General features: G+C 39.4%; 1 protein-coding gene across 2 annotated transcripts in view; it reads left to right on the forward strand.

The window, feature by feature from the left end:
• The window catches only part of hoxc10a (homeobox C10a), an 82,965-nt gene extending 76,321 nt beyond the window's left edge, over positions 1-6,644 (forward strand). The window contains exons 1-2 of one of the 2 annotated variants that reach the window (XM_059332459.1): positions 3,745-4,426; positions 6,367-6,644. In XM_059332459.1, the coding sequence (XP_059188442.1) occupies positions 3,745-4,426; positions 6,367-6,644 (960 nt within the window). Of the gene's footprint in view, positions 1-3,744; positions 4,427-6,366 lie in introns of those variants that run through there. The other variant, XR_009394352.1, reaches the window with a different exon arrangement.
• The last annotated feature ends 6,400 nt before the right edge of the window (positions 6,645-13,044 follow it).

Raw genomic sequence — 13,044 nt, forward strand, 5'->3', positions numbered from 1 at the left:
GTATGTTCATTCAATTATGGAAGAAATCATTTTAATAAATCTATGGCGTCATTATGCATATTTTTAGACATTGTCCTGTATGTGACATCACAGTATTATTTCTATGGCGATGCCAGGTGTGAAGCATTACTGATTACAGCACATCACGATATATACAATATCACCATACGCAATAGAATGTGTATTATGATATTAATAATATACATTCAATTGTGATATAACAACATTCATTCTGTGATATAACAACATTCTACTGTGACATCACAGTCCATATTGTGCTATTCTGTCAGGTGGATGGCATTCCAGTAAGTTTACCGTCCCCCTTATTATTTCAGGTGCCTGACATCTAAATACTTGTTTCCCTGCACAGTCAGGTCTATGAGATCATCATAACAATGTTCTCTGCGTCTCTTTTCAAATGTAATCATTATTTGGAGCTCAGGGCTCGTTGAAAACTTGTATATGATTTGTTTTTATGTGCATGACTTTTCTTGTGTTGGGCTGGGGTGGAGGTAGCCTTCAGGCAAGGTGTGAATGTGTCATAAAGCACTTTTTGTATGTGTCAGCGGTGTGAGTTTGTGAGGTGAGCTATACATTAGGTGACGTTATTAATGTGTCCTTACATGAGGCAGAATGTGTGAGGATTAAAGAAAGATGGAATGTCAAAAGAAAATCTTTAATAATCCTTCAGGCTATTCCAGTATTTTCTTGTTCTTGGGTAAAAAACTTAATTCTACAAAATGTAATTTTTTTTTCAGAAAGTACATAAAACTTTTAACTTCCGGGCACGCGCCAGTTTATAGTGATATTAAGAGCTTTATAAAGGTTTCATGAGCCCAAGATGTTCGCCACACTCATAAGACCACGTTGTCTCCTCGCGTGTCATCAATTCATATGAAAATACCCCAAAAATGGAAGGGCCATGTTTTTCTTCTGATTGATCATATTTCTTTCATAAATGTGTGGAATGTTGGAAAGGAAGAATGACCACAACGCCACCGTTTATCGTTTCGTCTCAATATTTATTTTACTCACAGTCAGTGTATCACATGCAAATAAATGTTTTCCTGCTCTTCAAACATCACTGTGCACATGCAAATGCAGACAAATATTCAAATACATGCATTTATTTTATTTACGCAGCCAATCTTGCCCTTGCCTTTGAAAATGATTCTGAACTGATCAAGCAGACAGACGGACAGGCGCACGTGCACTTTTCACACAATCCAAACTGGAGTCACAAGCACAGCCGCATAACTGTGGTGAACGATTCCACCGACCATTTTAAACAGGCTAAACGCATACCATCACTGTCTGAAATGTTTGCTAGATATCTGTTGGTAATCCAATCCCAAATGCTGAGGAGACATAGTTTAGTCTCAGTCTCAAAACCTTACACGTATATGGCATGTTACATTACTGCTGTCCATTTTGGTGCAAATTAGAAAAAGGAAATTATACATGAAGAAGATGTGAAACTAGTTTCCAAAGCGTTGTTTTATAAAAAAACTGAACAAAAAACAAAACAAAACTATAAATACATTTATATAAGAAACCAACGGCGTTTGACTCTACGCAATCGATGTTGTATTAAACCTCCTGTTGTTAATTGTTTAGTTTTACCTACAGCTAGAATCAGAAGATTTTGGGTTTTCCGCAGCTGCGTGCTTGTGGTCTTTTAGTAACTGCGGGTTTGTTTGGACTGGATGTCCTAAAGCACAGAACACTTCTGGCCTGACACCAAACACATGACACACGGAATAGGGACAACGGGGCTTTTTCACTTCTCAACATAGTGACAAAACCAAAGTATCATGTGGGTTACAAACTAACTTTATTTATTGACGTGCAAAATTGACTAAACAGATTAACAACCCACCCTGGGGTAAACATTTTGTCTCTATCCAGTTTGTGAGATTTCACAATGAGGTTAGTGTTGTCGTATTTTTGTATTTAATGTTTTAAATTTACGCAGGGTTACGAACCAGAATAACCTGCAATGTTTGTCGTATTTACTCTATTAATGTTTTGCAACAGTAACTTTCTATCAAAATCATTTGCTGGTTTCAGCTGCAGCACAGTATTTTTAAATATATATTATTACTGAGCTACAAATATATAGCCTATATATTTTTAAAGTTTTTTCTTGAATAGAACACATTAAACTGTGAATGAGAAGAGAAAGAAAATTAGGGCAAATCAACCTTTAAAAAAGGCAATATGTGTGCATTAATACGCATTAATTTTAATGAGAGAACCACATTTATTTCACATACCAGCTCTCCTGGCGCATACCTAGTCTGAAAAAATAAACAAAATAGAAAAGGTTAAATAAGATCTCTCTGTCTAACATTTTGAAAGCAGCAAGACACATTTAGAAAATAATACAGAATTGAATTTAACAATAGCTCAGGTGAATTATTTATTAGGCTGTTTTATCTCAACAGGGAAAAAAAGCAGAAACATTGCGCTTCAGGTAATTATGTATGGGTTTCTTTTACACAACAATAATAAATATCCTTATAGGCCCACAATCCACTAGCGAACAAATTCTACCGCCTAGTTAATATTTTGTTGCTCATTTCAAGAAGAAAAGCGGTTACACAGGCAAGTGCGGCTTCATGAGCTAGGCCAGTAAATTTAAAGTTTACTAATTGGTCCAATCCATTTCTAATATATTTGCTTTTTATAACGAAGCCTGCTGTGATTCTGTTGGAGTAGTCACGTTTTTTTTTAAAGCAAAGAAAAATAATCAGAGTGAAAATAAAAGACCTGGATAAGGAGCTCGTATCCAATTAATGGATTAAATGTGTTATTTTAAATTTACAAAATGAAGTCGGTTGAACGCATTTCAGAGGATATCAGTATTACATTGAGCAGGTCAAATGCAAAAGCGACTTTTCATTTTTAGTTTAATTTTTTACTGCACAACGTCAAGCGTTAAAACTTGGTCTTCAATTTAAAGAATTGTCACTAGCACTTATTGCTGCACTAATGGCTCTTATTGCACTGTACCTTGATTGTTCCCCCTTTTCTTGTAAGTCGCTTTGGATAAAAGCGTCTGCTAAATGACTAAATGTAAATGTAAATTTGACACTTTTCTCAGTTTAAAATTCATAAAGAAGCTGACATTTCTGTTGAGATTTTATTTTGGATAACACACCTGCGGACATCTTACCTTGCCAAATCGAAGGCAACAACAAAGCAAATCGATGAAAACAAATAAGTGACACAAATGCACTCTGTTTTCAGACACCTCCTTGATGGCTTCACCTCCACAGCGTTGTTCCCAAGTCAAAACTGAAATCACGCGCTGACCAAATTATATTTCTTTCAAACATGTGAAGTTCTTAACTTAAAGCGAATTAAAATGGGCAAAAGCCACGTAGTGAGTGTTGAAAACATCCTGCTGCAGCAGCCGCCCTTTGTTCCTCCTGGTGTGGGCCTGCTGTCCTCACCACCGTTTGGTCGCTAGGTGGCGCTCTTGCTCCATCAAAAACCCTCCACGTTCCCCAACTTGACCGCGCTGACGTCACTTCAGTCTGGAGCATCAAGGCCACTTCCACGCCGCTATTGGTCTGAAAATCACATGACATGTCTCCCAGCATCCATAATTATGTTACTGATATTTTTGCACCCCCCTCCAAAAGATGTCAGCATCCTACTGTCCTGATTCTCCTGGAGAGATACCGTAGTTCAGACCAGTGGAACACACAAACGATTACTGTGTTGCCAAATGCAAAAATGTCATGTCCGAATAACATAGCGCCCGGTAACTTCCTGATGGATTCCTTAATGGGAGGATCATCTTCCTTCAGGGGTGAGGGTTATTCCAGCAACCCCGGGATGTACATCCACACAGCTGCAGAGTACGGATATTCAGTGATGAGAAACATTGGGAAGGTTGGACCATCTTCACTCTCCAAAAGAGACGAGATTCCTCCGGGCGGTGTGCCGCTCAGCGGCTTCCAGGATGCGCCCTACCTGTCAACACAGCTGGCCACATGGACCCCAGGCTCCAAAACCAGTAGGGACGAACAACCTGTTGCCCAGTGTTTACAACCCTGCTCGTTTCCAGCGGGCAACGTCAAAGAGGAGGCGTTTTGTTGCCTCTATCAGGATGACGGCAATAAGGGGAAACAGACAACAGAGTCCGCCACTTACATCCGGCTCGGGGACAATAGCTGCCGGCCTGAGCAAACCGCCTCTTCCAGCGGCTGTTTCCAGGTGTACAACGGAGAGAGGCCGCAGCAGGACGAGCAGCAGTTCCCCTCCGGCTTCTCTCTGACCCACTTGGCGACATCTGTTGAATCAGCAGCAGAATCGACCATAAGTTGCAGCAAATCGGCACAGGAGATAACAAGAGACGTTACAAAGACAGATGAGAGCAAGAGCAGGAAGGAAGAGAAGGCCAAGAGTGACAGCTGTTCAGATAACTCGGACGGTGAATTAAAAGGTAGATAACTACTTTACCCCCTCCTCCTCCTCCTCCTCCTCCTCCCTCACACACCTACAGACAAGTACAGAGTCTTGCATGCAAACATAGACATGTATACACAGGTCCTTTGTGGACTACAATAATCCACACGTGCATTAATTCAATCAGTGTTACGCCATGGCCCAATAATGCAGCCTTCTGTTTGATAGCAGTCATACGGGCTGTATGGGCATTTGACAGCCTCGCCTAGCAGGGGTTATGGTGCCCGTGGCATTTAACACCTTTCCATTAATGTGAGAATGTGTGATGGACAGTTATCATTGAAATAAACACGCTCACACACACACTCACACATATCACTCTCTCACTTTCTACCTCTTTCTTTCTCTCTCCCTCTCTCTCTCTCTTTACATGGGTCATTTACATTGTGAGACGTAACCATTTTTAACAGCACTAATTTTACGCCTCAAAATGCTGCTTTTGAGAAATCATAAAATTCTACGGTTTGCTCCACAGTTGAAAAGCTTTTGTCATAATGCCCTGGCTTATTAAAAACCCCAGGGAACATTTCTCACTATTATATTTATCATAAATACATTTGCACTTTTCTGCGTCGATGAAACGATAATTCCAGATAATTCAGCCCGGATTTTTCAACATAAACATTTAAAGTCAACGCCCATGCCTGAGAAATATTTTCCATCTTTTGCTTCATGCTAACAGTGGCAGCTCGATAATATTTAACCGAATTTGTCAGTCCTTTTTTTGGCACAACCACCAATGCGTATTATCAGTATAGGCCTACATTTTAATTTATTTTTGTAGCCAAACGGTAACGACATCAACGTCTTTGCTATTTTAAATACACACATATATTCTAACAGTAACAGTTATTGTTGTGATAATTATCCCCCCAATAAATTGATGCTAACAATAATGCTAGCTACATCAGAGGTTATTGCACACCCTTCTGTCATGTGTCTTTAGCTCTTATTTAAAAGGATTTGCTGTTTCCCGTGTTATTTATGGATTTAGCTTCTTAGGCTACATGGCGACCAACAAGCTCGTTTTATTTTATTTTAATTTAATTAGCGGATATGGCCAGGCAATAGGACCGTGTGTGTGTGTGTGTGTGTGTGTGTGTGTGTGTGTGTCCTGTTAATCCCATATTACTGAATTAAATGTTTTGGTAATGATTAAATGTGGGCCACACACTGAGTGTTCACATTAGGGTAATTATTACTGTAACCTGCGTGTGTGTGTTTTTTTGTGTGTGTGTGTGTGTGTGTGTGTGTGTGTGAGAGAGAGAGAGAGAGAGAGAGAGAGAGACAGTGTGAGTGCGCAACAGAGGCGTTATTCCCTAGAGTGTGCAACTAATCAAGAAATTAACTGATGTGCAGCAGCGTGATTTTCCCTGCTATCACCGACATGCGTTGTTTCTTTGTCTTTATTTTTTCTAAATCTGCTATTATGCTACAGAGACTTGCTTTTGTTTTGGGATGAACCTCCAAAAAATTTCATTTGGCTCCGGCGTGCAAAGGTAATAAAATTTTATGGGAGTCTGAGGTCCAACACAGACAAAAGAAGTGCTTACACACCCTAGTTTGATTTGATCTAATTATAGCTGTACATCACACAAAAGCAATTTGCAAGCAGTAGGAGTTGTAACAAAAAGGTGGGATGTTCGGAGATGTTCAGTTATTCGTAGAGAGTCACGGAGAGTCCACACCCAGGTAAACCTCTTCTTTAAACCACTAGTTTTGATTGAGATGAACGCTAGTGAATGTGCATGTGAGATATGGGCGTGTACAGCGCATCCAGTGTATTGATGATGGAGAGTCATAAAGCAGCATATGATATCTGCACAAAAATGACTGTTCGAAATTTGGCCAGAGTTGCTCATTGTTGTATTTCTTTTGCTCCGGTAGATGATTTATCCGCGGAAAAGACAACGGGAAGCTGGTTAAAAGCCAAGAGTGGAAGGAAGAAGCGGTGTCCCTACACAAAGCATCAGACGCTGGAGCTGGAGAAGGAGTTCTTGTTCAACATGTATCTGTCTCGGGAGCGCCGCCTGGAGATCAGCAGGAGTATCAACCTGACCGACAGACAGGTCAAGATCTGGTTCCAAAACAGACGCATGAAGCTCAAGAAGCTTAACAGGGAAAGCCGAGAAAGGGAGCACAGTGCAGTTTATAACTATTCCTGAAGAGATTCCCACCTACACACACACATTTACACACACATGCACATGCACAGACACATAGACACACACACACACACACACACACACACGCAAAGACATGACAGATATTCACAGACATGCATGTGTCACATTATAATGCATTCAGTAATCATCCATCAAATTTCTTTTTTTATGTGCACATTACACATTCACACACACATACACACGCGTGCCTTTCTATATGAACTATAAAACGCTGCGACCTGCACACTAGACTTGAGTTCCAGGTGAACACTTGCAGCAGCATTGGAACAGTAGGGTGTTATTACCTTGCAATGATAATTATAATATGAAGCAAACGAAAGGAGGAGGCAATCTCAAGCAGTCTATAAATAACTCGTGGCATGTAAGCAGTTTCACTTTGCTGAGCTATAATGAATGTTTGGCCACTTGTGCAGCTTCTTCGTTGGTGTCTGTTACTGTGGCATATTCGTACAGTGTATAATGTGCATGCACAAGACGATATTAAGCTATGTCATGGCAAACGATTCCAAAACAATAAAAGGAGGGGGAAATGGAAAGGTATTACCAACTTTGTCCTTCCCCTGGCATAGTGGTGCAAATGAGAGGGAGAGAGAGACACTGCGGATGAGAGAAGGAGATCATGGCAGTTTTAATAGAAGTGAGAGACCATAACGTTGATTTAAATATTATCCAGGTGACCACAGTAAGTCAAGGTCATAAAATTCTAATGTCAGGTTCGCCCTGGAAAGCATTGGGGGTGGATTTTATGATCTGCAAATATAATGTGCTGCAGCAGTAAAGATGCGTTTAAAGGTGTGTGTGGAGGAGGGCTAATCCACACAGCAGAGACTGCAATGTGCAGGATCCAGCCGAAGCGCTGGGCTGGAAGGAGCAGCCGCCTCCGCTCAGGATAATGGAGCTTCATGGGAGCATGAGATAAGAAAGATGGTGGATACAAGGGACAGCGACCGCGACGGCTGCAGGAACAATAATAACAACAAGCATCACGGCAAACACGTGGATAACTAAACGCACCGGGAAGGCGTCTGCAGGAGGCAAGTGAAGGTAGGACCCAATTTTGTACGTAATATTTTTATTTCCTGTTGTGGAAAGTATGCCACATCTGTCAGGGGGAGCCTGTTTGACAGCTCTTGTGGCACGCATGGTGCACGCCTGCACACGTCGATAGTTTATAAGTTGTTATCAATCAGCGTGCTGCTGGTTGTGTTTCCTTTGTCACTGCAATCAAAATGCTGCTGGTTGTTGAATGTTTTGCATTATCTTTCTGTATACTTACTGATGCCTATTTTTTAATTTTTGCCTTTTTGGAACAGCTGCATAAATGATTATGCTGTGCTGCTACTATGCTGTTTATGGAATTTAAAGAATACTATATTAATGCTGACACGTTTTTTTAAATGATAAGCAAACAAGTAAAAGCATGCCGGGTTATTTAAGTTGTCTTCAGGCAGTGATAGAAAGTAGCTTGATCCATGTTGTGTTTTATTGTGTTGGTACTCGCCTTTTGTCTTTGTGCTGAACAGTGTTAATCCTCTCTTGGCTTTTGCATGCATTGTCCTTTCCATGGATTTTAACCCCTTTTGCGCGAAGCTGAAGCGTGGTTTAGGTAGTTTCATGTTGTTGGGGTTGGCTTCCTGGCTCGGCAACAAGAAACTGCCTTGATTACGTCAGTTCGTCTTCATCAAGGGCACAATTTCCGCTGAATTACCCCCTATAGTCACCCAGGTCCCCGCAAATGGCATTGTAAATGAACTGAGCCGCAATACCTTGGACAGAGACGTTTTCTTTCTTTGCTGTTATTTTTGTGGTGGGCTGTAAAACCCTCTGAGGCTCTCAGAAGGAGAATAGGTTGTAAACAACATGGGGTAAAGTTTTAGACTGCGTTGTATTGCATCTGTCATCACTGGCTGTCTGTTTAGGTTTACTGGTTTCAGCTGCTTTATGAATAGATGGATGGATAGATATATACCAGTAGATGGATGGATAGGTGTCACATATCTGACTCATTATTTATCTGACAAATTAATCTGGGTCTGTAACAGGAAATGGATGCGTATTGACATTTCTCTGATCTTATGTGAGCCTAAGTCTTGTTGTTGTAAATGCTAACACACGGCTGCTTGAAATGTATTAGTCCAAAATGCAGTGAAATCTCAATATCCAGTATGCTGCAAAGTTTTTATACTGAGAATATAAATATATATATAATACTATGTGATCTAATAATTCTTAATTGCAAAGAAAATGTTTAACTCAAACTTCAGCACACATAAGAACACTCACACTGACAGCCATGACAGCAATCACACCATTAGAAGTCACATTTAGCTAATTAAGGCCTGTTTATTTTTTCTGTGAACTTCCTGCAAACAATATTTTTGGAAATTAAATATATTACCTCGTCCATATTACGCTTTAATTGCTCTCTTTCTTGTATTATTGCGTAAATGTGGAGTTAAACTTTGTTTTTAATTTTTTGTTACTTGTTATTTGGCCCCTGGCCGTTAACGAACTGATGCGTATCTTAAACAAATCAATTAAAATCAAACTTATTATAAAGGATATTTTGACTAAAGTGCTATACAGGCCAGAGCAGGTAGCCAAAATGTACAAGTATACGAAATACGGAAATAATCAATGTATCACAAGTAAAGAAAATCATATATGTTATATTATATTATTATTTTATATTACCTATATAATTTTATCAATTAAGACCCACATTTTTAATACTTTAGCTGAGTTTTTAGATAATAATTATTTAACTTCTTGTGATAACAATGACATTGTGGTCCAATAGCACTGACTTATTGCATTTATTGGTGGCACAGATAACAATTTTGTTTATATCGGTAACTAATATAGCACGCCAAAACATTAAATGTATAGGCCCAGCTTTATTTAAGTGTTGTCCATTTAATTCTCAACATTATTGATGCGGTAAGCAGAAGTGAAATTAATACAGGGCATTAAGCAAAATTAAAGTTTTGAGGAAAGCGATGTGCTTGTCTAAAAGAAACACAATTACTTATTTATAGAAGAATGTTTTCTTGTGGCGCAGTCAGCATCTTTCCTGCAAAGGAGTCCAGTGTTTATACTGGTCACTATTTCCCCTTGTTTTCTCAGCCCCCCTCCCTTTGGCGGTAGTGCAACTGGAAGAGACAGTCTGGAATCCAAAGTCACTTTCATTCAGCTCTGTGAATGAGTGTCTCCCTTGGAATGCATCACTGACAAAGACTTTACAGCGCTGGAAACAGCCCCGAGAGCTGCACAGATTCACCCTAAAACCATATACACATAAAACAATTTATTTCACTTTGTAGTGGCGCACAGGAACTGAAGGCTTTAGACAGCCACTTCCTTGAGACAGCTCAAGAAGTGTTACTGCCACTAACATGATCAGACATGAAGCAAATATGCTAACGGCTTTCCTCTTATTTTTTCACATACATTATTCTTTCTCGTTCTTGTGAGGTATAGAAATAAGCTCGTCGCGCTATATTTATAAAGCGGTTTTTTTATTAATTTATTTGATAAGAGACAATTTAAATCAGAAAACGAGGAACGTTTACTTTATTTTACTGGAAAATGTTCAGATTTTTTTATTGGCGAAATAAAACTCAATAGGTAGCCTTTTAAAATAATTACAATTGCAATTAATAGTTTTTTTGTATCCGTTTTTTCTGCTTTGGAGCGTTTATGCAGCAACATTTCTACTACAAAATCCTACATGCGTTGTTTTTTTAATTCAGCGGATGATGATGATGATGATGATGATTATTTAATATGAATTACTTTGCAGTCTTTAATCGAGTATTAAGTGTCCTGCATGACGAGAATGCACAATGTATATCACTGCGGCAGGCCTGTTCACCCTGATAATATGTGTATTGATCAGAAATTAGTCTCAGAGCATGCGAGGCTGCAAAACCGGAAGGCATTTATCAAGTGCTTTGGTTTGAAAATGCTTTTAGGACGATCTGAAAGCAGAATATCTAATTAAGACTCATGATTGGATTAAACTCTATGCAGCGGTAATAGAGGACACTGTAATACAGTTTGGGGAGTATAGGCTACGGATAATTTTGCGGCCTTTCAGATGATTACACAGTAGCTTTGGCTTTCTGTTCAGCACATGGGTCGGTATAAATAACTTGTCATATCCTCTTTGAATTTTCTATATGCACAGTTTAGGCGCGGGGGCCTTTAATATGCTCCAAATGTTGCCTATATATAATTTTCACTGTGCGTGTGTTTGTGAGAGAAAGGCCTGTTTGATCAGGAGCTTCATGTGCGAATGTACTCTCCTTATGTGTTGGGACTATTTGTATTTAATATCTCCGTTAATGACAGAATGTTCCTTCGTCCTGTCATCACACAGAAGCTTGGAAATGTAACCGCAAGTGTCTGATAAATGAAAGTCATGTTGCAGCGCATAGCTTTAATCTTTCGTTTGTTACTCATCCACCTAATAATGACACAAACGGGGTGTGCTGATGGAAGGGAAATTAAACTTCAGACTGTTTTGACAATGAAAATTGATCATATTTACCTTCCCATGCACAGGGCTTTATTTGGTCTTGGTAATTAGCTTGTTGCAATCAGCTTTATGATAATAATCATACAAACAAAGAGCAATCTGCAACATGTCACACATGTCTACTGTGCCGCTGCGGACGGATTGATGATCTTAATGGAAGCTTTCTTGTTCAATACTTCTTTGCATTTTTTTTTTTTTAAATCTAAGAAGCATATTTAGGCCAAACAAACTCTTTAACGTAGGAAAGTGTAGGTCCTGAAAGACTTGTTTTCACCAATAATTTCAAATTAATATAAAGCTCCACTGCACTGCGGCGGCGCCATTGCACCCAGACTGTGTAATGTTTTTGTCCGTTAGCTCCACTTAAAGTAAAACGGCTCTAAGCTTTACATAAATATCCTCTTTCCGAAACAGAAACAACATTGTCCAGCTAAGAAAAGCTGTGAGCGTGCAAACATTAGCCCTATAGGCTATATCGTCTGCGTCATACTGCAAAACTTGATCTGTCTGATACGTGTTTGTTTATTTTTATAAATGGTAAACTTTGTCAGACATGCGATGTGTGACCTGCTGTGTGTATGTGAATCATTGCATCGAGCTTGTTTTAATCGGTTGATGACGCATTGCTGTGTATGAATGATTGAAATGCAGTACATCCGTGAATTCTACAAAGAGTTACTCCATATCATAAGAGAGGGTATGATGATGGAGGTGTCGTCTGTTGCACGGATTGTAAAGTCTTGAGAGGGCATTTGTGGCTTTGGTCTTTATGATTAAAGTGGACTTGACTTGAATAGAGCCTATAAAGCAAAGGACAATTTCGTAACACTTGTTTCCTTCTAAACGTGTTTGTTTAAATGTCTGTTATTTGTTTCCCACATACTGGTGATCCTGAAACAAAATTGACAAAGCATTCATTTTTGTCTGCAATAGCAGGCTGCTTCTATATGTCAAATGTGAAAGTATGAAATACGAAAATGTTCAGCGATGCAGCGAAGAGGCTTTTCTTCGGCACTATAATCTTAAATGGTCTACTTTCAACTCCCATGTTCATGGAAAGCAACACTCAAAGAATACAATGGTAGAAGTAAGAAAACAACAACAAGGAAATATTTAATGATGCAATCTTTCTTTATTATAGCACAACAAACATGGACAAACGACTGGAATAGAAGCATTGTACATGAAAATCCTCACTTCTCATTAATGGACACACACACACACACACACACACACACACACACACACACAGACACACAAACACACACACACACACATGTGCGCACAAACACATGCGCACGCCCAAAGCAATCCAAATGATAATTCACTGGATTAGTGTGGACATAGATACGAGCTATATAATGTATTTATATGACCATATGTTATGGTAATAAATGACCACTAAGCACTTTCTCATTGTGCCTTAATGGCAGCAGCAGAATAAACGGGCTTAGACCTTCAACCTGCAGAAAACTTTGAAACGATCTAAATGAATATATGTTAAATCCACTAAGCGGCTGTATTTGCGTAAACATGTGGGGAAATGTTTGACTCGCCGCAGACTTGCGCATTCATCAGCGCGCACCAGGACACCGTTTGGCGTGATCCGGGTTAAGGTCTGGCGTCTGGCCTTTTAAATTTCATGGTTGAATCTGAACTCAGCAGCCATGACAAACATCGCACTTCCTATATTGTGTGTACCGCTCGCATTTTGTTTTACGTCACGGATCCAAATATCGAGTAAGCCTATTATATAAGTTAAAAAAAAAAAAATCACTTCAAGTATAAAAATAAATTTGAACCAAAGCTGAATTTAGTCTAGTCAGTGACGTCACGGAT

This window comes from Centropristis striata, chromosome 5 (genome assembly GCF_030273125.1).
Source record: "Centropristis striata isolate RG_2023a ecotype Rhode Island chromosome 5, C.striata_1.0, whole genome shotgun sequence".
Taxonomy (NCBI): Eukaryota; Metazoa; Chordata; class Actinopteri; order Perciformes; family Serranidae; genus Centropristis; species Centropristis striata.